The following is a 23,946-nucleotide window of genomic DNA, read 5'->3' on the forward strand; positions in this document are numbered from 1 at the left end:
CCTTGAAAATCTTGTTGGTCTCTAAGGCGCTTCTGGACTTGAAGGTAGTTGTTCTAACTTCTTGAAAAGGTAAAGGTAGCCTCCTGTGCAAGCACCAGGTCATTCCTGACCCATGGGGTGATGTCACATCCCGCCGTTTACTAGGCAGACTGTGTTTGCGGGGTGGTTTGCCACTGCCTTCTCCAGTCGTCTACACTTTACCCTCAACAAGCTAGGTACCGACCTCGGAAGGATGGAAGGCTGAGTCAACCTTGAGCCAGCTCCCTGAAACCAACTTCTGTCAGGATCGAACTCAGGTCATGAGCAGAGTTTTTGACTGCAGTACCGCAGCTTACCACTCTGCGCCACGGGGCTCTAAACTTCTTGAAGTATAAGCTAAAAAATTCTCTGAAATCCAACCATATCATCATCCCATCCAGGGGAGCGTCAGCTGTTTGAACGTTAAGCCTGCAATGACGCAAGCAGGACTCGCCAGAGCGCATGCGTTAGGCTCCATACCACCCCATGCTTTGGATAAGCTATGGGGCAGCCACACAAGTACTGGCAACGGGGAATCCTCATAACAACTTGAGACAATCTTGCCAGATGTTTGTATAATTGGTAATATATTATGTAAGTAATTTCAAACGACTCTTTTAAGATTTACACAATTGACTTCTTAATAGAGACTAACCTATTACTATTTTATTATTATTATTATTATTATTATTAGAGTTGGTTTTTATATGCCAACTTCTCTACCACTTAAGGGAGAATCAAACCGGCTTACAATCACATTCCCTTCCACTCCCCATAACAAGATACCCCCTGAGGTGGGTGGGGCTGAGAGAGTCTGACTTGCCCAAGGTCACCCAGCTGGCTTCGTGTGTAGGACAACCTATAAACATGCCTGGTCTGATATATATTGTCTGTATATGTATATATATATATCTGTAAATGTGCGTATGTTTTACATGGGTTCCAACTGACCGCTGAGGAAGGCCAAGCAGGCTGAAACGGTTTGGGCACATGGTTATAGATATCAATCTCAGGAGATGCCATTGTGCTGTTTTAACATTTTAAAAAATAATTTTATTTTGACATATAAATAAATTATATTTTCATTATCTATAGATTTTATTCATCCCACCCAACCTTGGGTACCCAGCAGCAGGGAATCCTCGTGCCAGTTTGTAAACTCAATAATCATCAAAGGGAGACAGCAACCTCGAGTACTATCCACAAACTAGCTTACAACACACAACACACACACACACACACACACTGAGGATAATGATTCAGAACCCTAATCCAACATTGCAATCATTCAGGAAAGGGTTACAGATGATACTGTCGTGGAGAAATATCGCAGCATTGCTTACTTGTAAAATCAACTTCAGCATTTGCAAGTGGAGGCAGGTTAGGTGAGGAAAAGGCATTGAAACTCTCTGCATCCACCTTAGTCACCCGGTTTCCCCTGTACAATTTATTATAAAAGTACAGGCACACCTACGGGACAAGAAAAGAAACTTGTCAGGGTGCAAACCTTGTAATTAAAAAGATCCAACAGATTATTTTTTTAAAAAAACAACAACACTTGTCTGCCTCTTTCTTTAAAATATAATGAGAATTATTGTTGGGGAGGTTAATATCCTATGTGCTTGAAGAAGCGCCACGTCTGTCGCTTTATAATTTGCGTTATAAAGACCACAGAAACTAAATATAAAGACAACCGCTTGTGGCATTTCCTAGCACAAACAGGTTTCTCAGCTCTCAAGGACTGCCAATAACCTCTGAAGTTCAGATCTAAGGGACCAAGATGTTAAAAAGAAGTAGGAAGGTTGAATAGGTCACACCTAAAGACTTGGCCTCAAGTGCCAAGCATGAGAGGGGCTGTGGCTCAGTGGCAGAGCATCTGCTTGGCATGCAGAAGGTCCCAGGTTCAATCCCTGCTATTTCTAGTTAAAGGGACTAGGCAGATAAATGATGTGGAAGTCCCCTGCCTGAGACCCTGGAGAGCCAGTGACAGTCTGAGTAGACAATACTGACTTTGATGGACCAAGGGTCTGATTCAGTATAAGGCAGCTTCACGTGTTCATATGAGATGGTGCCACCGTAATATTGACCACATTGTGTGATTTTTAGCCCCTTTGGCCAGAGGGATAGACTAGATGATTTTTCAGCTCTACAACACATTATTTTTATTTGTTTGTTTGAAACATTTGTACCCCACCTCTCCAATAATGTGCTTTAGATGACTTATAAGCAAAACATACCTAAGTGCCATCAACTCAAAACCAAATTATCCAGCAAGGTCCATTAAGTACCCTGGTCCCAGACCTTCTATGACATTCTAGGTTTAAAACAGCACTAGAACTGGGGCAGAAAAAAATCTGGTAACCAGAGCACATAAACAAGAAGGGACTGTAGCTCATTGGTAGAGCATCTGCTTGGCACGCAGAAGGTCCCAGGTTCGATTTCTGGCATCTCCAGTTAAAAGGATCAGGTATTAGGTAACATGAAAAAAACTCAACCTGAGACCCTGGAGAGCCACTGCCAGTCTTTTTTTTTTTTTAATACAAAAGCATTAATTTCTATGACTAGCTGGCAAAGTTAACAATTCCACAATATCAGCACATTCGATTTCACAGTATTTGAGCATTCGGAAAACCCTGAAGCATTTAACAAGAAAGCTGAGGAGGAAAAAGTAGGGACAGTGCAAGCAACCCAACCTCAGGGATTACGAACTGTCCAGCAATCAGTAAGGACCCCAGCAGGTTGGATCTGCCGTCATTCCTCAGTTCATATATGGGCACCTAGGGAGAAAGGCAGAAATTACAGCCGATGGCTTTTTTGTTGTTGAAAAATCAGCAATGAGAGAAAAAAGAAGGCTCCTGCCTCAAAGCAAATAGAAGGCCATGAATAATTTATAGGACATTCTCTTATCATATGATTTACTGGGACTCGGACATATTTCTTCATCTAAACTATGGCAGATGGTAGGATTTCTCCCTTTGAATATAAAACATTATTCTCTGCCCCCTCATGAAATTATCCTTCTCTTTTGCATGATTTTTTTTCATGTTTTGGGGGTAGGGGAAGGAGGAATTCAACGTATAAGAAATATCCCTTGACAAGAACCGTTGTCCGACAGTTAATCTATTGCAGTGGTTCCCAAACTTTTCAGGCCACCGCCCCCTTGGTTCCACAAACTCAACCCTAGCACCCCCTACCCTATCCAACAACAAATTGAAAGGGCCCACCTCTAGCGCCCCCTGCTGTCCCCTTGCCTCTTAGTGCCCCCCTAGGTAATCACACTGACCCCCAGGAAGGGGTACTGCCCACTTTGGGAACCACTGATCTATTGCTTCTCTTTTCGTTTCGAAATTTTGGCTGGTACAGATAGCGGCTGCTGGGCTCCTGCCGAGGGTGGCTCAATCATCATACAGGCCTTCTTTAGGGCATAATGCTAATTCACACCCTCATGTCCCCCTACTTGAAACAGGGACAGTGAACACCTACCAAACGAGGGTTTGGATCCTACGAACAAATTCTGTGCGTGCCAGACTGCCCTGCCATGGTGTGCGTTTCCCCTTCCGTCAGAACGCCCATTTCCACGAGGGCCGATTAAAAACCACTGCTCTTACCAAATGGACGTTTTAGCATAAGAGGAAGCGTACTCTGCGCAACAGACCATCCTGCTCACCCAGAATTCATTTGTAAGATCCGAGCCAGTGTTGCTGCAGGGGTTTGATTTATTTTTTTCGAAAATGCATATCCTCCCCCTCACGGACACTTGCTCAAGGTTGAGTGAGGCAACCTGCTTCCGAACTTAAGCCTAACTCACAGAATACAGCCCACCTCTCTTTTTTTTTTTTCAAGGAAGCTGCCTACCTGCGAGCCGGTCAGGACGATGGTTTTCCCCAGATTCTCACACATAAACGACAACGCTGAGGCTGTATAAGCCATTGTGTCCGTGCCATGAAGGATCACAAAGCCATCGTGCTTTTCATAGTTCGCCTGGCAATCCAAAAGAAATGTTTCACATTGAGAAGGTGAATTTTAGAAAAAGGCAAGAAAACAACCAACCCTGACTGGAAAGGATCATTAAATAAACATAGAATAGAATCAAGAATCATAGAATCAGAGTTGGAAGGGACCACCAGGGTCATCTGCACAATACAGGAAATTCCAAACTACTTCCCCCCCACACCCCCAGTGACCCATACTCCATGTCCAGAAGATGACCAAGGTGCCCTCCCTCTCACGATCTGCCTAAGGACATAGAATCAGCATTGCTGACAGATGGCCATCTAGCCTCTGCTTAAAAACCTCCAGGGAAGGAGAGCTTACCTCCTCCCGAGGAAGCCTGTCCCACTGGGGAACTGCTCTAACTGTTAAAGAATTCTTCCTAATGACTAGACGGAAACTCTTCTGATTTAATTTCAACCTGTTGGTTCTGGAGCAACAGAAAACAACTCGGCACCCTCCTCTATATGACAGCCCTTCAAATACATGGCGGGTTGCACCTTACTACTATGCTCAGCTAACAGTGCTTCGTTCCTCCACCACCAGGAGCTTTCCACTAAAATAGGCATCTTGCATTGGAGGAAGGTACGCCACCAGTAGCAAACTGGAGCAATAGGATACAGCATTTAAGAACAATGGCGAAGCGTGCTGAATTTTTTTTAAAAATTCACAATTACTTTTCTTCTCCAAATAATATTTTAAGACTGCATGCATTTCAGATGCCATCATTTAATTACGGCTGTAACGAAACAGTGTAGAAAAAGAGCTGCCCCTGTGTTTGTTGCAGAGCATTGCTTTCCACCTTTGCATTCCTCTGCTTCTCATTTTTGTGAATACCACTTCTTTCCCTTCCCTTAAAGACCCCCTGCCAGACATCTTAAAATTGGGGAACATTAGGGTAACATGGAAAGGAGGGGGAGCATCATAACTGCATGTAAATTAAGAGAAAAACCTAAAACAAATATGTAATATTTTTTAAAATTACTTGGTAAATCATTTGAAAGCAACAGGTGAGATCCAAACTGACAAACTGGAGTATTTGTAGGAGTGATTTTTACCACCCTCCCCTGGCAATTCCCTGTACCCCCTCCCAAGAAACCCACTACTGAGGGTTAGGGACCCATCACAGGGAGAGGATGTGGCTCAGGGGTAGAGCATCTGCTTGGCATTGCAGAAGGTCCCATGTTCAATCCCCGGCATCTCTAGTTAAAGGGACTAGGCAAGTAGGTGATGTGAAAGACCTCAGCCTGAGACTCTGGAGAGCCGCTGCCAGTCTGAATAGACAATACTGACTTCGATGGACCAAGGGTCTGATTCAATATAAGGCAGCTTCATGAGTTCATCAAAATAATATGTCAAACGAACAAGGGAAGGGGGCTGATGCAAGAAGGGGAACTGGACAAAATCTCACCTCCAACTCTGTGCAACAATCCCTGTCCTTCGGCATCTGACAAAGGCAGCTTTGCCTCTTGAAAGCTTTGCCTCTTGGGGAAGGGCCGTGGCTCAGTGGTAGAGCGCTGCTTTGCATGCAGAAGGTCCCAAGGTTCAATCCCCGGCATCTCCAGTTAAAGGGACCAGGCAAGTAGGTGATGTGAAAGACCTCTGCCTGAGTTCCTGGAGAGCCGCTGCTGGTCTGAGTAGACAATACTGACTTTGATGGACCGAGGGTCTGATTCAATTTAAGGCAGCTTCATGTGTTTGTGTGTTCAAAGCTCATACCCCAAAAATCTTGTTGGCCTCTAAGGTGCTATTGGACTTGAATCTAGTTGTCCATCAGCAGTAGCTTTTCAGGGGTATGGGGCAGGGGCGGGATTGCTAGGAAAGGCACTAAAAATTGCTCTCGGAAAGCAATTCTGTTCACGGAAGACTCTGATCCAACCAGATAAAAGTCAGTACCCTGTGCACTCACCCCAACATGTTGACACACTCAATGGCCAGAATGCTCCCAAGGAGAGCAGCATTCTCTTATACCGCCACTTGTGCGTGTGTGCGTGTTAAGTGCCGTCAAGTCGCTTCCAACTCATGGCGACCCTATGAATCAACGTCCTCCAAAATGCCCTATCTTTGACAGCCTTGCTCAGGTCTTGCATACTGAGGGCTGTGGCTTCCTTTATTGAGTCAATCCATCTCTTGTTAGGTCTTCCTCTTTTCCGTCTGCCCTCAACTTTTCCTAGCATGACTGTCTTTCCCAGTGACTCTTGCCTTCTCATGATGTGACCAAAATACGATAGCCTCAGTTTAGTCATTTTCGCTTCTAGGGTCAGTTCGGGCTTGATTTGATCTATAACCCAGATTTGTTTTGTTGGCAGTCCAAAAAATGCCTCCACTTATACCACCCATATTTCCAGCGTGGTGAGTGGTTAAGAGCGGTGGTTTGGAGCGGTGGACTCTGATCTGGAGAACTAGGTTTGATTCCCCACTCCTCCACATGAGTGGCGGAGGCTAATCTGGTGAACTGGATTTGTTTCCCCGCTCCTACACATGAAGCCAGTTGAGTGACCTTGGGCTAGTCACACTCTCTCAGCCCCACCTACCTCACAGGGTGTCTGTTGTGGGGAGGGGAAGGGAAGGTGATTGTAAGCCGGTTTGAGTCTCCCTTAAGTGGTAGAGAAAGTCGGCATATAAAAACCAACTCTTCTTCTTCTTATATCAATACGGCATCTCCTTGGTACAGGAGATGAGTTGCTTGAAGAACCTCAAGTTCAATCCTCGGTAGCTCACATGGACACATGAAGCTGCTTTATACTGAATCAGACCCTTGGTCCATCAAAGTCAGTACTGTCTACTCAGACGGGCAGCGACTCTCTAGGGTCTCAGGCAGAGGTCTTTCACATCACCTCCCTGCCTAGTCCCTTTAACTGCAGATGCCGGGGATCGAACCTAGGACCTTCTGCAATGCCAAGCAGATGCTCTACCACTGAGCCACCGCTCCAGTTAGAAGATCTCAAATAGCAGGGCTAAGAAAAGACTCCTCTCTGCCCACCCGACAGCCACTGCCAGACAGAGAGAATAATACTGGTCTGGCTCAGTGTAACACAGCTGTGTAAGTTTATATGTATAAGACAGTCTCATCTCTGGGAAAAAATGGATGTTGAACATTGAGGAAAAGGGCCAGTAGAGGGGGAGAGACACAGGCCTCACAACAGCAGCTGACCAAGGCAAATCGAGCAATGTCGCTGGGGTCCCATTTTATTTGTGTTTTCCTGTCTGGCATTTTAATATTTCCTTTCAGAGAAGCACCATTTTTTCTCCAGTGGAACATAATTAATTGTTCAAGAACACAGTCGACATAAAAATCTTATTTCTTTCAGTTGCTAATTATGAGGGAAATTCAAAGACCCATACTGCCACGTATACATATTAATGATGTGTTCTTAACCAGAGGAAGACTGCTAATTAAGCAAAGCTTAGCAGTGGCTTTAAAACAGGAATGTTAACATATGTAAATGAGTCGTATGGACTGATTTTTTTGTTGTTGTTGTCTCTGCTTTTACTTTGGGGATTATAACATTTACGAGAACAGATTAAGCAAACTGGGGATATTGTGGTAGGCCGGGAGGAAGCCCTGTGAGCCAGCCTCAAGTGAGGCGAACTACTAACGTAAGACTGCCCTCTTCTGTTCAAAACACAGGAACAGTGCATTAAATTGAATTCATTTCACTATGGTTTTAAAAATTCCTACGCAGGATTTTATTTTTCCCCCCTAAAATTTGACAAAGTTACATTCCTTTGAAATGTGGTGTAGGAGGAGAGAGTTAAGGATACTGTGGATTGGCAAAAAAAAAAAACAAATCAGTGGGTTATAGATCAAATCAAGCCTGAACTGACCCCAGAAGCTAAATGATGAAACCGAGGCTGTCGTACTTTGGTCACATCATGAGAACACAAGAGTCACTGGAAAAGACAGTCATGCTAGGAAAAGTTGAAGGCAGCAGGAAAAGAGGAAGACCTAATAAGAGATGATTCACAGTGGGTAGCCGTGTTAGTCTGTCTGCAGTAGTAGAAAAGGGAAAGAATCCAGTAGCACCTTAAAGACTAACACAAATATTTTCTGGTAGGGTATGAGCTTTCTGAAGAAGTGAGCCATGGCTCATGAAAGCTCATACCCCACCAGAAAATATTTTTGTTAGTCTTTAAGGTGCTACTGGACTCTTGCCCTTTTCTACTAATAAGAGATGGATTGACTCTATAAAGGAAGCCACAGCCCTCAGTTTGCAAGACTTGAGCAAGGCTGTCAAAGATAGGGCATTTTGGAGGACATTGATTCATAGGGTCGCCATCAGTCGGAAGCGACTTGACGGCACTTAACACACACAAAGCAAGGTCTAAGCCACAAGGAAAAGTTAATCTCTGGAAGATTTACAGCATACTAGACAATGGGGGCATCTAACAAAAGGATATATAAGCAAATCTTTCTGACGTTGCCTTACACTACTGAGTCGGAGCTAGGCCAATACTGTCTACCTTGCCCGGCAGTAGTTCTCCAAGGTCCTAGGCAAAGATCATTCCATAGTCCTAATAGCCACAATCTTTTATCTGGAACTGCCAAGGATTGAACCATGGACCCTATGTGACCCTACCACTCATGGACCCTATGATACCCTACCTATGTGGACCCTATTACTCAATTGTAGAACCACCTGTCCCCACAACACGGAATTATGTGAGGAAAATTCCATCAGTTTCATTGGCTCAGAACTATATTCAGCCGTGGATTCAGGCTGTTTTTCAGGTGTGCAAGGACCTCTGTCCCCAAAGCACCATTTTCCTGCCTCCCCCACCTATGGCCCAAAATATGCCCCGAAATCCTGTTCCCGGGGATCCCTCTCCCCCAAGAAACTCACCCGCATGCCACAGGAAAAACTTGGCAGTGCTCAAAGTTACCTTCTATCTCCACCTTGTGGTCAAATGGATTTTAGCCAGAAATTAAAAACTGGAAAGACGGTCTCCCGTACACTGATCATGTAACAGACAAAAGACACTATAATTTGTTTACCTCCTGCTCCCAACCCCCCAGGATAAGGACATAAGAACATAAGAAAGGCCATGCTGGATTAGACCAAGGTCCATCAAGTCCAGCAGTCTGTTCACACAGTGGCCAACCAGGTGCCTCTAGGAAGCCCCCAAACAAGACGACTGCAGCAGCACCATCCTGCCTGTGTTCCAAAGCACCTAATATAATAGGCATGCTCCTCTGATCCTGGAGAGAATAGGTATGCATCATGACTAGTATCCATTTTGACTTACAGCCTTGAATACCCTCTCCTCCATGAACATGTCCACTCCCCTCTTAAAGCCTTCCAAGTTGGCAGCCATCACCACATCCTGGGCCAGGGAGTTCCACAATTTAATTATGCCTTGTGTGAAGAAATACTTACTTTTATCTGTTTTAAATATCTCATCCTCCAGCTTCAACAGATTCTAGTATTATGAGAGAGGGAGGAAAGCTTCTCCCTGTCCACTCTCTCCATATGTGCGTGTGTGTTAAGTGCAGTCAAGTCGCTCTCCATACCATCCATAATTTTATAGACCTCTATCATGCCTCCCCTTAATCGCATTCCTGTGAGCAAGCTATTAGGTCCCTCTTGGATCCTGCTTAACTATTCATCCTTGGTAAACTTGTTTAGAACCACCAAAGTTCTGGGTGTTACAGGGGAAGGCTAGCCTCACTGGCAGTGTTCAAGCAATGCACTTAGCAGATTACATCAATTCCACAAATCTTAAGCTACGGTCAGCTTGAAAGGTCATTTTAAAAAGGAGATGGAATGTAAACAGCACGTTGTTGTGGGTAAAGAAAGCCTATTGAATGAACGGCACAACCTGGATTGGTCCAGCCTAATGCATCCTCAACATGCAAGCTGGTGTGTGTGTGTGAGTGCGCGCGTATGCTGATGTCTGCCGGGCCATACCTGATCCCTAAGGTCTGAAGCAGTTTGGATCGTAATGTAAAAGAAAAAAACATAACAAACTTCTATGTGTAATGTCATATCCCTGGTTTATAGAATCATAGAGTTGGAAGGGGCCACACAGGCCATCTAGTCCAAAACCCTGCTTAATGCAGGATCAGCCTAGAGCATCCCTCACAAGTGCTTGTCCAGCCTCTGTTTAAAGACTGCCAGTGAGGGGGAGCTCACCAGCTCCCTAGGGAGCCCATTCCACTGTTGAACAACTCTTAATTATAATATTTTTTTTACAGTTTTTAGAACTGTAAAACCTTTAGAATTTTAGCATAAATTTTATTGTATTATTATGAAGTAGTGTTACTAGATTGTTAATTTCTGGTTGTGAGCTGCCCTGAGCCCAGGTTCGGTCAGGAAAGGGTGGGACAGAAATCCAATCAATCAATCAGTCAATCAATCAGGTCAATGCTGGAATACCTCAAGGCACTTTGCAATCTTGCCCCAGTCAGCTGGTGACATGTTTGCAGAATCCAGCAGCGGAGAAAGTTCTGTGATGGTGTAGATTATTCTTTTGTTTTCCTTAGAAAGGCTTTCAAGGAGAGAGAGAGAGAAAAACTTTGAGGAATTATGTTACTTCTGTCACTTTCCTTGGCCATTTATGCAAGGTCAATTTTAATGCTCGCTCAAAGCTCTTTTTAAAAAAAATGTGATGTTTAAAATGCCTATTCAAGGTCCCGATGCAAAAGGAGAAATTCCATCTTCCCCACGTTTTCATAGCCATTAGCAATCGCCGTTTGCATAGCTAAGAGGCAGCTGTGGTTTTGCATGCTTCCTTGAGGGGATTCTTCGAGGCAGGCGGAGCAAACAAAAAAGGCTGCGTTAAAGGGGCTCTTAAGAAATGCAAAGCAGGTATGCGCCGGCTTCTCAGTCACTTCCTGAATGACGGTTCAGCGTGGAAAAACTCAAAAAAATATGTGGGGCACTTCAGCCTGGAATGCACTGCTAATTACCAAGTATAAATGGCCGTCCCTCTCCATGGATGGGGGGAGGTTACAAAGCATTTTTGCCTTGACTTCAGGATGCACCCCACCTGGTTGTTGAAGCCACGATCAGTCTTAATTATATCTGCAAAACTTTGCAATGAACACCGTTTTTTCCTTTTGCATGAAAAAGCAGCTGTTCTTCATTTGAAAATTTAGCCTGTGAGCATCTTAGGGCCAAACGATACATTTCAACCTATGAAAAGCGCCGTTTTAGTCGGGCGGTAAAACAAATCCCCAAGGATCAACGCTTGTGTATCTGCAATATCCGTGCGCAGGAGGATTTACCCCATTATTTATTTCATTATACACTCTATGCACAGCCCAGGATTAAGCTTCTTGATGGGCTAGTAGTGGGTACAAACCTCCACCCAGAAAAGGAGAAAATCATATTCTTGCTGTCTGACTCCAACGAGTACATTTCTCATAGAACATCATTGTTTGCTCTGGCAGCAAGAAAAATAAGAGCTAAGGTAGTTAGCTCTAGAGCACAATCTCACAAATGATGCTGTTTTTGGTGGTTCATATCAATGTTAATTCTACTAGATTTTATTTTCTTGTACATGTCTCTCTTTTTTAACATTGTGCTACTCTGTGGATGATGTTTTCTGAAGGCCTATGGCCACATACAAATAAATTCTACTACTACCTATGCAAGTGTACTAAGGGGACTTGCAAGCATATTGCAGCTGCGAGTTCCCTGTGGGACCTCCATTTATAAATGCCTCAGGGTGGCCCGTTTGGATTGGGGACCATGCCATGGGGGCAGGACAGGGCAAATAATGCCCTCTAGAGCCCATTCAGCTTGTGAAAACAGCGCAGGGGGTGGCAGGAGCTCCTTTCCCCCCCAATCCTGATATGAATTGGGGGCCCAGTGGTAAAAAGGTAAGAAGTTATAGAAAATCAGAACTCGTTAAGAGTGGAAACGCTGAATTTCCCAATACGTACGGAAGTACCAAAGAGTCATCTCCAAGGGCAAGGCGGCTGTACAGTTTTGTTTCCTTGGCATATGCTACATCGTGAAGGATTGGAATCTTCGCCAGGGCCCCTGCTAGTTTGTTAGCTTCAGGAGCAAGACCTAGGACGTGGAAGGGGAAAAGGAAAATCATAAAATGAAAATACATTTCCATTGATTTCTTATCCTGAATGTTCTGAAATTAGTTCCTCAAAGGATACAGGTTGGTTTACATTCTATGGCAACACATTGCATTCAGGGCAGTGGTGAACAGAGCACCATTATGGACTCTAGATATAATGGTCTCACAGAGCCCTTCCTTTAGATCAGTGGTTCCCAAAGTGGGCAGTACCACCCCTGGGGGGCGGTGGGATTACCTAGGGGGGTGCTAGAGGTGGGCCCCTTCAACTTCGTTGTTCACTAATTTACAATAGATCAAGCTATGGCACCATGCTGGCAAATTTGGTGGAAACTATCAGAATTTTCCCCCCAGAATATTGTCGAAGGCTTTCACGGTCAGAGTTCATTGGTTCTTGTAGGTTATCCGGGCTGTGTAACCGTGGTCTTGGAATTTTCTTTCCTGACGTTTCGCCAGCAACTGTGGCAGGCATCTTCAGAGAGACACTGTCCTTCAGTGTTACTACTCTGAAGATGCCTGCCACAGTTGCTGGCGAAACGTCAGGAAAGAAAATTCCAAGACCACGGTTACACAGCCCGGATAACCTACAAGAACCAATTTCCCCCCAGACTTTGAAGAGCTGGTACCACGGGATCAAGTTCATCAGTTTTGTTGAATAAATTTCAACTAAAAAGTTTTAATTTGATTTAGAATAGCTGTGCAATTAATTGTGACTGTTTTGAAATTGTATTGTGATTATCTTCTTTAGTGGGTCACCCCAAACCTCTATTTTGAATAATGCTTTTTATAGGGTAGGGTAGGGGGCGCCGGGGTTGAGTTTGTGGAACCGAGGGGGCGGTGGCCCGAAAAGTTTGGGAACCACTGCTTTAGATGGTTATACTTCAAGTGTAAAAGGTATTGGCTACTTTGGACCTGCCCCCACGGAGCCCATGAGCCAGGGCCCTGGACTCCTGCCCTGCTTCAGGGACATACAGTCCAAGGATGGCTCCAGAAATGATCCTCCTAGCAGTAATCCAATCAGATAGCAATGTTTGGTTGGCAGTGCATAATCACAGCTGCGCATAGAGTTTGCTCAAGTTCCCAGTGCAAGTTTCCTGTGGAAGGACAACCTTGCCATCCCAGTCAAACGCAGAAATGACAGTATATCCAGCTTACTGAGAAGAATCACATTCAGAGCCACGCCAGTACTTCAGAGTCAACATTTGTATGAAAGTTGTTGCTTCTGGAGATTTTTCACTTGATTTGTTCCAGTCTCAACAATTATCAAACCAATCATCACAAACAGGTCTCCAGCAGAAGGCATCTGACAAAGTCAGCAGTTGGTGGAAACATGATAATGCGAGTTTGTGTCAATTGCAAATGAGGCTAAAAAATGCCCTTTCTACACTTAAAAAGGTAAAGGTCCTCTGTGCAAGCACCGGGTCATTCCTGACCCATGGGGTGACGTCACATCCCGACGTTTACTAGGCAAACTTGTTTTACGGGGGGGTTTGCCAGTGCCTCCCTCAGTCATCTTCCCTTTACCCCCAACGAGCTGGGAACTCATTTTACCGACCTCAGAAGGATGGAAGGCTGAGTCAACCTTGAGCCGGCTACCTGAAACCAACTTCCATTGGGATCAAACTCGGGTCGTGAGCAGAGCTTGGACTGCAGTACTGCAGCTTACCACTCTGCGCCATGGGGCTCCTCCTACACTTACAAAGTGGAAATCGTTTCAGAGGGTAGCCAGGTTGGTCTCCAGTAGACCAGCTAGATTCAAGTCCAGTGACACCTTAAGGTTGAAGGCAGCAGGAACAGAGGAAGACCCAACGAGAGATGGATTGACTCAATAATGGAAGCCATGGTCCTCAGTTTGCAAGACCTGAGCAAGGCTGTTAAAGATAAGATATTCTGGAGGACATTGATTCATAGGGTCGCCATGAGTCAGAAGCGACTTGACGGCACTTAACACACACATAGCACCTTATAGGATTTGGGGGATTATATTCCCCAACAGGATTTGGGGGATATAAGCTTTTGCGGCTCCAAGCTCTCTTCGTCATATATCTGATGAAGGGAGCTCTGACTCTCAGAAGCTTATACCCCCAAAATCTTGTTGGTTTCTTAGGTGCTACTGGACTCCAATCCAGCTGTTCTACTAGAGATCAACATGGCTACCCTCTGGAACGGTCCCCACTTCGTAAGAGTAAAAAAGAGTAATGGCAAGTTATGCCACCAAAAAACATGACGAAGACAATAGATACCCATGGATGTTGAAATACAAGTGCTCCCCCCCCCACGCCACTGGCACAGCCATGCCCATAAGAGTCAGAGGACCTCAGAATGCCAACAGCGGGCACGACCAATCAGCTCCCACCCCAGTGGTAGTCAAGCCTGAGGTGAGCCAGCGTGGCATAGCAGTTAACAGAGGTGGTTTGGAGCGGTGGAGGCTAATCTGGAGAACCGAGTTGGTTTCCCCACTCCTCCACGGGAAGCCAGCTGGGTGACCTTGGGCAAGCCACAGCTCTCTTAGAGCTCTCTCAGCCCCACCTACCTCACAAGGTGTCTGCCGTGGGGAGGGGAAGGGAAAGTGATTGTAAGCTGGTTTGATTCTTCCTTACGTGGTAGAGAAAGTCGGCATATACAAACCAAGTCTTCTTCCTCAGTGCCCAATCACAGGTCCCCCAGCCCTACAAAAACCCTGTCGTGGATTCCCCACAACCCATGAGGCAGGGCATGGAGCAGAGGACTCCGTCTGACAGCTCCAAAGTGCATCTTGGTATTGTTTTGCTGATAGTTCCCACGCACCCAAATATATCTGGTATTCTTCTAGAGGGATTCTTCAGGAGGCCGTGGGGTATTCATGGCTACTAGTCAAAATGGATACTAGTTATGAAGCATACCTATTCTCTCCAGGATCAGAGGGCATGCCCATTATATTAGGTGCTTTGGAACACAGGCAGGACAATGCTGCTACAGTCGTCTTGTTTGTGGGCTTCCTAGAGGTACCTGGTTGGCCACTGTGTGAACAGACAGCTGGACTTCAGTCTGATCCAGCATGGCCGTTCTTATGTTAATATGGACTCTCTGAAAAACTCAAAAACTGTTGGGTTAATCAGGGAGCAGTTGGGGTCTGGGTTTGCTGGCTTCCTGCACTGCCAAGTCCTGGTTCCCCTTCCCCTGTGCTCCTCTGGTTTACAGAGACAGAGGCTGACACATGGCTTGGAAGGTACAAACAGCTGTTTCTGTCAGTTTCAACTGAGCCGCTTCCCCCTGCCCCCTCATTCCTGGTTCAGCACATGTGGCTTGGTCGGACAATGGCCTAGCAGGTGAAAAATTGATGGAAGAGGAGTCCAAAAGGAAGCCCAACTGGCTGAATTAAGACTGGGATCCTAAATTAAATAGTTGATGCTTCATCCTCTTAAGTTTTGGGGGGGAACTGCAGGCATTGGCTCGGATGCAGCAATGCGCAAACAGAAACGGACGTAGCGCTGTTCTGCTTGTGCTAGTGATAGATCTTGTGCAAGATCTAGCAATTCACTCACTATATACTGCAGTGCCCAGAAATTGGTAGCATAAGATACAGCACAGGGAGAAACACAAGCAGGAGGAGGAGGAGGAGGAAGAGTTGGTTTTTATATGCCAACTTTCTCTACCACTTATGGGAGAATTAAACCAGCTTACTATCACCTTCCCTTCCCCTCCCCTCCCCTCTGTGAGGTAGGTGGGGCTGAGAGAGTGTGACTAGCCCAAGGTCACCCAGCTGTCTTCATGTGTAGGAGTGGGGAATCAAACCCGGTTCTCCTGATCACAGTCCACCGCTCCAAACCACCGCTCTTAACCACTACACCACACTGACTCTCTGAGTTAGTGCAAGTGGCTACCGCTGTCTTTTTCTAGCGTTCGGTGTGTGCAGGCGCTCTAGAGCAAGCGGAAATTTTGCACTGGACCCAACCTTATCTCTTAAAAAATGTAGGGTTGGAACCTAGAAATGTAAAAACTGTGCTATAGAAATCTAAGTCCAGCTGATTCATATCCTCGTTGCAGTTATTCATGCAGGACAAAAGCCAGCGTCACAGAAGGGAAAGGAAACATCCCCCTGAAAGGGACGTGCTTGCATTCCTGGAACATATAATCTCATCTACCTTGCGATATTTCATCATCATCTGAAATGTTTGCACAGAAAAATGGTCATTACACATAACACTGTTGCAATCCTCGTAAAAAAGAAGACAAAGAAAAGCCACTTTAAAATCTTGAGAGGAAAGTTTCCAGTGGTTCCCTCTCCCATCTGTAAACAGGTGGAGAAGCCATACAAGATAAATCAGGACTTTCCCCCCTTTTGCTTTAAGACACAAAAATCTAGGTTACCCCAATTGAAGGCTGACCTTCAGTAAAACTCGTAAATGAAAATGAAAGTTGGATCAAGCAGAAAACCATTCATTAATGATTGACACAAACACTATTGAGCAAAGCCACAAATAAGCTAAACCTCCAGTGGAGTATAACATAAATATTTCCCTAACTTCAGCATGTCAGCAAATAAACATGCATTGATCTGACCCATAAATGTTGCAGCGATAGATTATAATCTTCATAAGAACATAAGAAAGGCCATGCTGGATCAGACCAAGGCCCATCAAGTCCAGCAGTCTGATCACACGGTGGCCAACCAGGTGCCTCTAGGAAGCCCACACTGCAGCAGCATTGTCCTGCCTGTGTTCCACAGTACCTAATAATTTCGGCATGCTCCTCTGATCCTGGAGAGAATAGGTATGCATCATGACTAATAGCCATTTTAACTAGTAGCCATGAATACCCCTCTCCTCCATGAACATGTCCACTTCCCTCTTAAAGCCTTCCAAGTTGGCAGCCATCACCACATCCTGAGGCAGGGAGTTCCACAATTTAACTCTGCGTTGTGTGAAGAAATGCTTCCTTTTATCTGTTTTGAATCTAACACCCTCCAGCTTCAACAGATGACCCCGCGTTCCTGGTATTATATGAGAGGGAGAAAAACGTCAGTTCATCTATGATGGCGAGGGTAGAAAAGTAAAACAGATGGTTCTCGCCGACCACTCTGTTCAGCCGATGGTAGTCTTCCTCTTATGCAAGAGTTCCGTATTTGTTTCAGGATATCGTAAAGCCCCCAAATATTAAGCTCTGGGCAGATTTGAGAATCTCAGTAAAATAAAACTGGACAATACAGTACATATCGGCTGCATGTATTTCAAGTGGCGTTTAATAAATCCTTTAAGGCAATGTGTGTTACAGTCAGTGAAATCCTTGCAAAAATACCTAGCACAAAATGCATAGCGTTTACCTAGCACTTGGAAGTTTTCCAAGGGACTGTTGTATGATGTGGTGTTTTCCACACAGGGGCAGGCTTATGAGATTTCTCTGTTGCTCATGCAGCTGCCGATACAGCACGTAGGCAACGGGTCTTCCACAGGGCACGTTTCTCCACATTACCCCTGCCCAGTCCCTCAGGGTAGCTATTCGCCTGACGCATCCCCCCAACTGAGGACTTTGTTTTCTGCTTGATCCAACCCACAGCATTCATTTATTTAATTTATACTCTGCCTTTCTCCCCAATAGAGACCCAAAGAAGATTACATCATTCTCCTCTCCTCCATTTTATCCTCACAACCCTGGGGGGGGGGGTAGGTTAGGCTGAGTGTGATCCTGACCCAAGGTCAATCCATGGCAGGGCATGGTTTCAAACCCGAATCTCCCAGATCCTAGTCTGACACTGCAACCACTATATGTAGAAGAAGAAGAGTTGGTTTTTATACCCCACTTTTCTCTACCATAAGGAATCTCAAAGCAGCTTACAATCGCCTTCCCTTCCCCTCCCCACAACAGGCACCTTGGACATCCAGCAAGATTCATGTGGAGGAGTGGGGAGTCAAACCGTTCTCCACCAGTATATCAATCCATTTTTTAAAAGGAAGTCTTTCCCCTTAAATCTCCAAGATGAAAGGGGCTACGGGTGCGTGGAAACTGTTCCCACCCTGCTTGTTGCAGCTGCTATAATGGCAAATGCCTAAAGATATGGCCTTTGTACAACACTCTATTTTTTTTCTTGCTTGCCTCAGGTTCAAACTGCACATAATGCTGTACATCCGTGATTCGAACTCAAGAGCTATTATTTGGCCATAAATGCAGGCAACCCCTCCACCAATATATACTCTATGTTGTAAGATAAAATCCAGGATAAAACTTAGCAGGTGAGAACATTAAAAGGCTTCATTTACAAAAGCCACCCGTCTTCTGAAGTCCAGAAAGAATCAGAAACTATCAGATGCTGGCTAGAGAAAACGAATCTGACTTTTGCTAGTATTTTCAAGGATTCATTTTTTTAGTGAGATGAGGCAGGGATACAGATACAACAAATAAGAGTTCAGGATTGCTGTAACTGCAACACTTGTAGCCTGCTCCTATGCAAATCTTACATTCATGTTTATACTTCCTGCTCCATCCTCCCCACATCTTTCCTCAAGGTGCCCTGTCCCCCCACCACCACCCGACCAGCATTGGTGGAGATCAGTTAGGTGAAGTGGGAGGAAGGAGACAAGAAAATGCCATTCTTCCACTAGAAAATTTAGTCTGACTCCAACTGATATCTTAGCATAATCTTCATTTTATCAGTGGAGAACTTTCTTAACCATGCAACAGCCACTGAACAGTTTATTCCACTCATAACAGCAGTACCTCTAGGGATGCCAACCTCCAGGTGGGACCTGGGGATCCCCCGGAATTACGGCTCATCCCCAGACCACAGAGATCAGTTCCCCTGGAGAAAAGGGATGCTTTAGAGCAGCAGTTCCCAAACCTTTTGGGTCATGGAGCATTTTTCAGGAGAGTAATTCGTCACGGAGCGCTAATTTTCACCTAGCATCTACATACTAAACCGAATGACAGTAATATTTTTCTTTCCAATCTCTTCACAGAGTATTAGGAGATGTTTTGCGGAGCACTAAGTGCTCCATGGAGCATGGTTTGGGAACTGCTGCTTTAGAGGTGGACTCTGTGGCATTGTACTCTGCGGAGGTCCCTGTCCCCCCCAGGGTCCAACCCCAAATCTCCAGGAGTTTCCCAGCCTGAAGTTGGCAATCCTATCCCCCCATTCCCCGCTAGTGGCCAGGGGTGACCTGGCAACACTAAGTGCCTCTCTTTTGTATTTATAATTACTAACGTGGATAAGCACACACTGAAAGGGTAAGAGAAACAGCAGATTTTAACAACCCTGCTTTTGAAGACTCCAAGCTGAATAATATTGGTAGCAGATAGCAGCTGCAGGACCTACACCCCCTTGAAGCAAAACATAAGAAAGGCCCTGCTGGATCAGACCAAGGCCCATCAAGTCCAGCAGTCTGTTCACACAGTGGCCAACCAGGTGCCTCTAGGAAGCCCCAAACAAGACGACTGCAGCAGCACAGTCCTGCCTGTCTTCCACAGCACCTAAGATAATAGGAATGCTTCTCTGATCCTGGAGAGAACAGGTATGCATCATGACTAGTATCCATTTTTACTAGTAGCCATGAATAGCCCTCTCCTCCATGAATATGTCCACTCCACTCTTAAAGCCTTCCAAGTTGGCAGCCATCACCACATCCTGGGGCAGGGAGTTCCACAATTTAACTCTGCGTTGTGCAAAGAAATACTTCCTTTTATCTGTTTTGAATCTCTCACCCTCCAGCTTCAGCAGATGACCCCAAGGGAGAAAAGCTTCTCCCTGCCCACTCTCTCCATATCATGCATGATTTTTTGACCTCTATCATGTTGCCCCTTAACCACCCTCTTTCCAAGCTAAACAGCCCTAAGCATTTTAACTGCTCCTCATAGGGCAGCTGCTCTAGTCCCCTGATCATTTTGGTTGCTCTTTTCTGCTCTCGCTCTTTTCCCACCCCACAGATATATTCAGGTGAATGTCTGCATGGAGCCTTTCTGTATGCCATTCTCCCCGGTCAATCGGGAACCAAGGTAAAGTGCTGTGCAGAGACAAGCTCCATTCACAACACTCAACTGAAGGCACATGCATATTCTCACCCTGATGTTCCTACATAGGGACTGCCTTAGTCAGCTATGTCAGGCTGAAATTCAACACACGCATCTGCAGATGTATTGATGGATACTTAAGCAGCTGAATATTTACCTGTCAGGCAGGAGCCTTGGGAAGTTTTAAGAGATGCTTCCCAAATTAAAGAAAATGTTGATCATAACAAAATTGTTTGGGGGAAATACCTTTCTTTTTATCTTTTTATGGGACTTTGCAGCACCTCGTGTGTGTGTGTGTGTGTGTTAAGAGTATGTGCTTTAAGTGCCATCAAGTTGCTTCCTGTGGCATCTTAAAGACCAATAAAATTTTATTGCCACACAAGCTTAAGTGGGCTCAAGGCCATGAAATCTTACACCGGAATAACATCTTGTCATTCTTGAAGGTGCCACAAACTCCAATAAAAAAAACATTTTAAAGGAAGTCATATTTGGAATTATTCTCTCTGTAGCAATTCCATCATCATGTTTGCTTATGAACCCTTCAACAGCAAAAAAAGAAAACTCGCCATGATCGCTTGTTTTAAAAAAATTGTAGAAAAGAGCAAGAGTCCTGTATCACCTTAAAGACTAACAAAATATCTGGTAGGGTATAAGCATTCGTAAGTCACAGCTCACGCTGAGACTCATGAAAGCTCATACCCTACCAGAAATTTTGTAAGTCTGTAAGGTGCTACTGGACTCTTGCTCTTTTTGTTTTTAAATCTGATTATTATCCTACCCAATATGTGGTTCTACAACGATGCCCTTTTCTACTTTTCTCATACCCTACCAGAATTTTTTTTTCCAGTGCATTCCTAAAGAGAGTTAACCCAGTCTAAGCCCACTGAAATGAATGGGCTTAGACTGGAGTAACTCTCCTTAGGAATGCAGTGCAAGCCTTTAAGGTGCTACTGGACTCTTATTCTTTTCTTTTAAAAAAACTGATTATTATCCTATCCAATGCGTGGTTCTACAACAATGCGCTTTTCTACAAATCTTCTTGCCAGTAATTGCATCACTTGCCAGTTGTCCCGCACCATCAGCGCCATTTATTGCAAACAAGTTTTAAAGAAATGATTATTATCCTATCCAATGCGTGGTTCTACAACTACGCACTTTCCTACTTTTCTCATACCCTACCAGAAATTTTGTTAGTCTTTAAGGTGTTACTGGACTCTTTTTTTAAAAAAGGATGATTATCCGATGATTATCCAATGCACTTTTCCACAAATCTTCTTGCTTGTAACTGCATCACCTGCCAGTTGTCCCGCACTATCAGCGCCGTTTAGTGCCAAAACTACTTTTAAAATAAGAAGGTTGCACGCAGGATCTGGGGAGGGGGCTCGGAGGCAAGACTGAAGGGCGACTGAAACCGGCTTACAACCCCCTTCCCCTCCCCACAACAGACCCCCTGGGAGGTAGGTGGGGCTGAGAGAGCCGTGACTAGCCCCAGGTCCCCCCAGCCGGCCTTCCCGTGGAGGAGTGGGGGAAACCAATCCCCCGCCCCGGGAGAGCCAAGAGGGGATCGCCCTGCCATGCGTGCCCACCCGGCTGCGCCCCCTCGCTCGCTCACCCTCCGACCGGGGGATCATCCCGATGGTCCCTCCCGTGTTGACCACCAGCACCCGCACTTCGGCCACGGTCTGGCAGCCGCCCACGGTCTCCAGCGCCGGCGAGGGCTGGGTGAAGGAGAGGAGCCTGGACAGCACCGCTCGCTCGGGCTCGGCCATCGCCCTGGGTGTGGGGGGGGGGGGTTGCAGGGGGGGGGACCCGGCTTGCCCGCGTAACGCCAGGACAACCCCCCCCCCCCGCGACCGGCACTTGGCGCGGCCCCTTCCCCGCTCTCATTGGCCGCGGCCTCCACCCGCCGACCCCCGAGGACCAACTGCCACCACCCACACCCCCTCCCATTAGGCCGCTGGGTCGGTCCCCCGTGAGGGACGTCGCCTGAGGGAGCGGGGCCCCCTGCAGGGGGGGCGGGGAACGGCGCTGCCGCTTCCCCGCTCTCATTGGCCGCGGCCTCCACCCGCCGACCCCCGAGGACCAACTGCCACCACCCACCCCCACACCTCCTCCCATTAGGCCGCTGGGTCGGTCCCCCGTGAGGGAGGTCTCCTGTGGGACCGGGGCCCCCCGTGAGGGAGGTCGCCTGAGGGAGCGGGGCCCCCTGAGTAAGCGGGGCCCCGGCCGACCCCCGAGGACCAACTGCCACCACCCACCCCCACACCTCCTCCCATTAGGCCGCTGGGTCGGTCCCCCGTGAGGGAGGTCTCCTGTGGGACCGGGGCCCCCCGTGAGGGAGGTCGCCTGAGGGAGCGGGGCCCCCTGAGTAAGCGGGGCCCCGGCCGACCCCCGAGGACCAACTGCCACCACCCACCCCCACACCTCCTCCCATTAGGCCGCTGGGTCGGTCCCCCGTGAGGGAGGTCGCCTGAGGGAGCGGGGCCCCCTGCAGGGGAGGCGGGGAACGGCGCTGCCGCTTCCCCGCTCTCATTGGCCGCGGCCTCCACCCGCCGACCCCCGAGGACCAACTGCCACCACCCACCCCCACACCTCCTCCCAATAGGCCGCTGGGTCGGTCCCCCGTGAGGGAGGTCGCCTGTGGGAGCGGGGCCCCCCGTGAGGGAGGTCGCCTGAGGGAGCGGGGCCCCCTGAGGGAGCGGGGCCCCGGCCGACCCCCGAGGACCAACTGCCACCACCCACCCCCACACCTCCTCCCATTAGGCCGCTGGGTCGGTCCCCCGTGAGGGAGGTCTCCTGTGGGACCGGGGCCCCCCGTGAGGGAGGTCACCTGAGGGAGCGGGGCCCCCTGAGTAAGCGGGGCCCCGGCCGACCCCCGAGGACCAACTGCCACCACCCACCCCCACACCTCCTCCCATTAGGCCGCTGGGTCGGTCCCCCGTGAGGGAGGTCTCCTGTGGGACCGGGGCCCCCCGTGAGGGAGGTCGCCTGAGGGAGCGGGGCCCCCTGAGTAAGCGGGGCCCCGGCCGACCCCCGAGGACCAACTGCCGCCACCCACCCCCACACCTCCTCCCATTAGGCCGCTGGGTCGGTCCCCCGTGAGGGAGGTCGCCTGAGGGAGCGGGGCCCCCTGCAGGGGAGGCGGGGAATGGCGCTGCCGCTTCCCTCCCGGGCGTGGGAGGGGGGCAACCAAAGAGGGAAGAAAAAAGGGCCGCGAACTTAGCCTAACGGCTCTTGTAGGTTATCCGGGCTGTGTAACCGTGGTCTTGGTATTTTCTTTCCTGACGTTTCTCCCGCTGCTGTGGCAGGCATCTTCAGAGGAGCAACACTGAAGGACAGTGTCTCTCAGTGTCAAGTGTGTAGGAAGAGTGATATATTATCAGAAAGGGGTTGGGTTTGAGCTGAATCATCGTCCTGCAAAAAGTATCAACGGTAATGTGGTGATCATTGTCCTGTAAGTATCAAGATAATGTGCTAATGAGGGTGTGGTATGTTAATGTGGAACCATTGTATCCTGAAGTGATCTGTTAATGTGTGAAATCCAAGGCTAATCTGCATGGCTATTGTGGACTGTAGTCTTTGTTAGTCTGGAGGTTTTCAGGACAGTAAGCCAAGCTTTATTCATTCTTAAACTCTCTTCTTTAACACAACTTAGTTTAAGAATGAATAAGGCTTGGCTTAACATATCACACCCTCATTAGCACATTATCTTGATACTTACAGGACAATGATCAGCACATTAGCTTTGATACTTTTTGCAGGACGATGATTCAGCTCAAACCCAACCCCTTTCTGACTATATATCACTCTTCCTACACACTTGACACTGAGAGACACTGTCCTTCAGTGTTGCTCCTCTGAAGATGCCAGCCACAGCAGCGGGCGAAAACGTCAGGAAAGAAAATACCAAGACCACGGTCACAC

The 23,946-nt window shown here is 47.1% G+C and overlaps 1 protein-coding gene across 1 annotated transcript in view; it reads right to left on the reverse strand.

The window, feature by feature from the left end:
• The window catches only part of ASPG (asparaginase), a 72,528-nt gene extending 50,737 nt beyond the window's left edge, over window positions 1-21,791 (reverse strand). The window contains exons 1-6 of the mRNA XM_056851248.1: window positions 21,635-21,791; window positions 11,897-12,026; window positions 10,386-10,497; window positions 3,874-3,999; window positions 2,712-2,795; window positions 1,362-1,488 (exon numbers count right to left, since the gene is read on the reverse strand). Coding sequence (XP_056707226.1) covers window positions 1,362-1,488; window positions 2,712-2,795; window positions 3,874-3,999; window positions 10,386-10,497; window positions 11,897-12,026; window positions 21,635-21,791 — 736 coding nt within the window. The remainder of the gene's footprint in view (window positions 1-1,361; window positions 1,489-2,711; window positions 2,796-3,873; window positions 4,000-10,385; window positions 10,498-11,896; window positions 12,027-21,634) is intronic.
• Window positions 21,792-23,946: the final 2,155 nt, after the last annotated feature.

This window comes from Euleptes europaea, chromosome 6 (assembly GCF_029931775.1).
Source record: "Euleptes europaea isolate rEulEur1 chromosome 6, rEulEur1.hap1, whole genome shotgun sequence".
NCBI lineage: Eukaryota > Metazoa > Chordata > Lepidosauria > Squamata > Sphaerodactylidae > Euleptes > Euleptes europaea.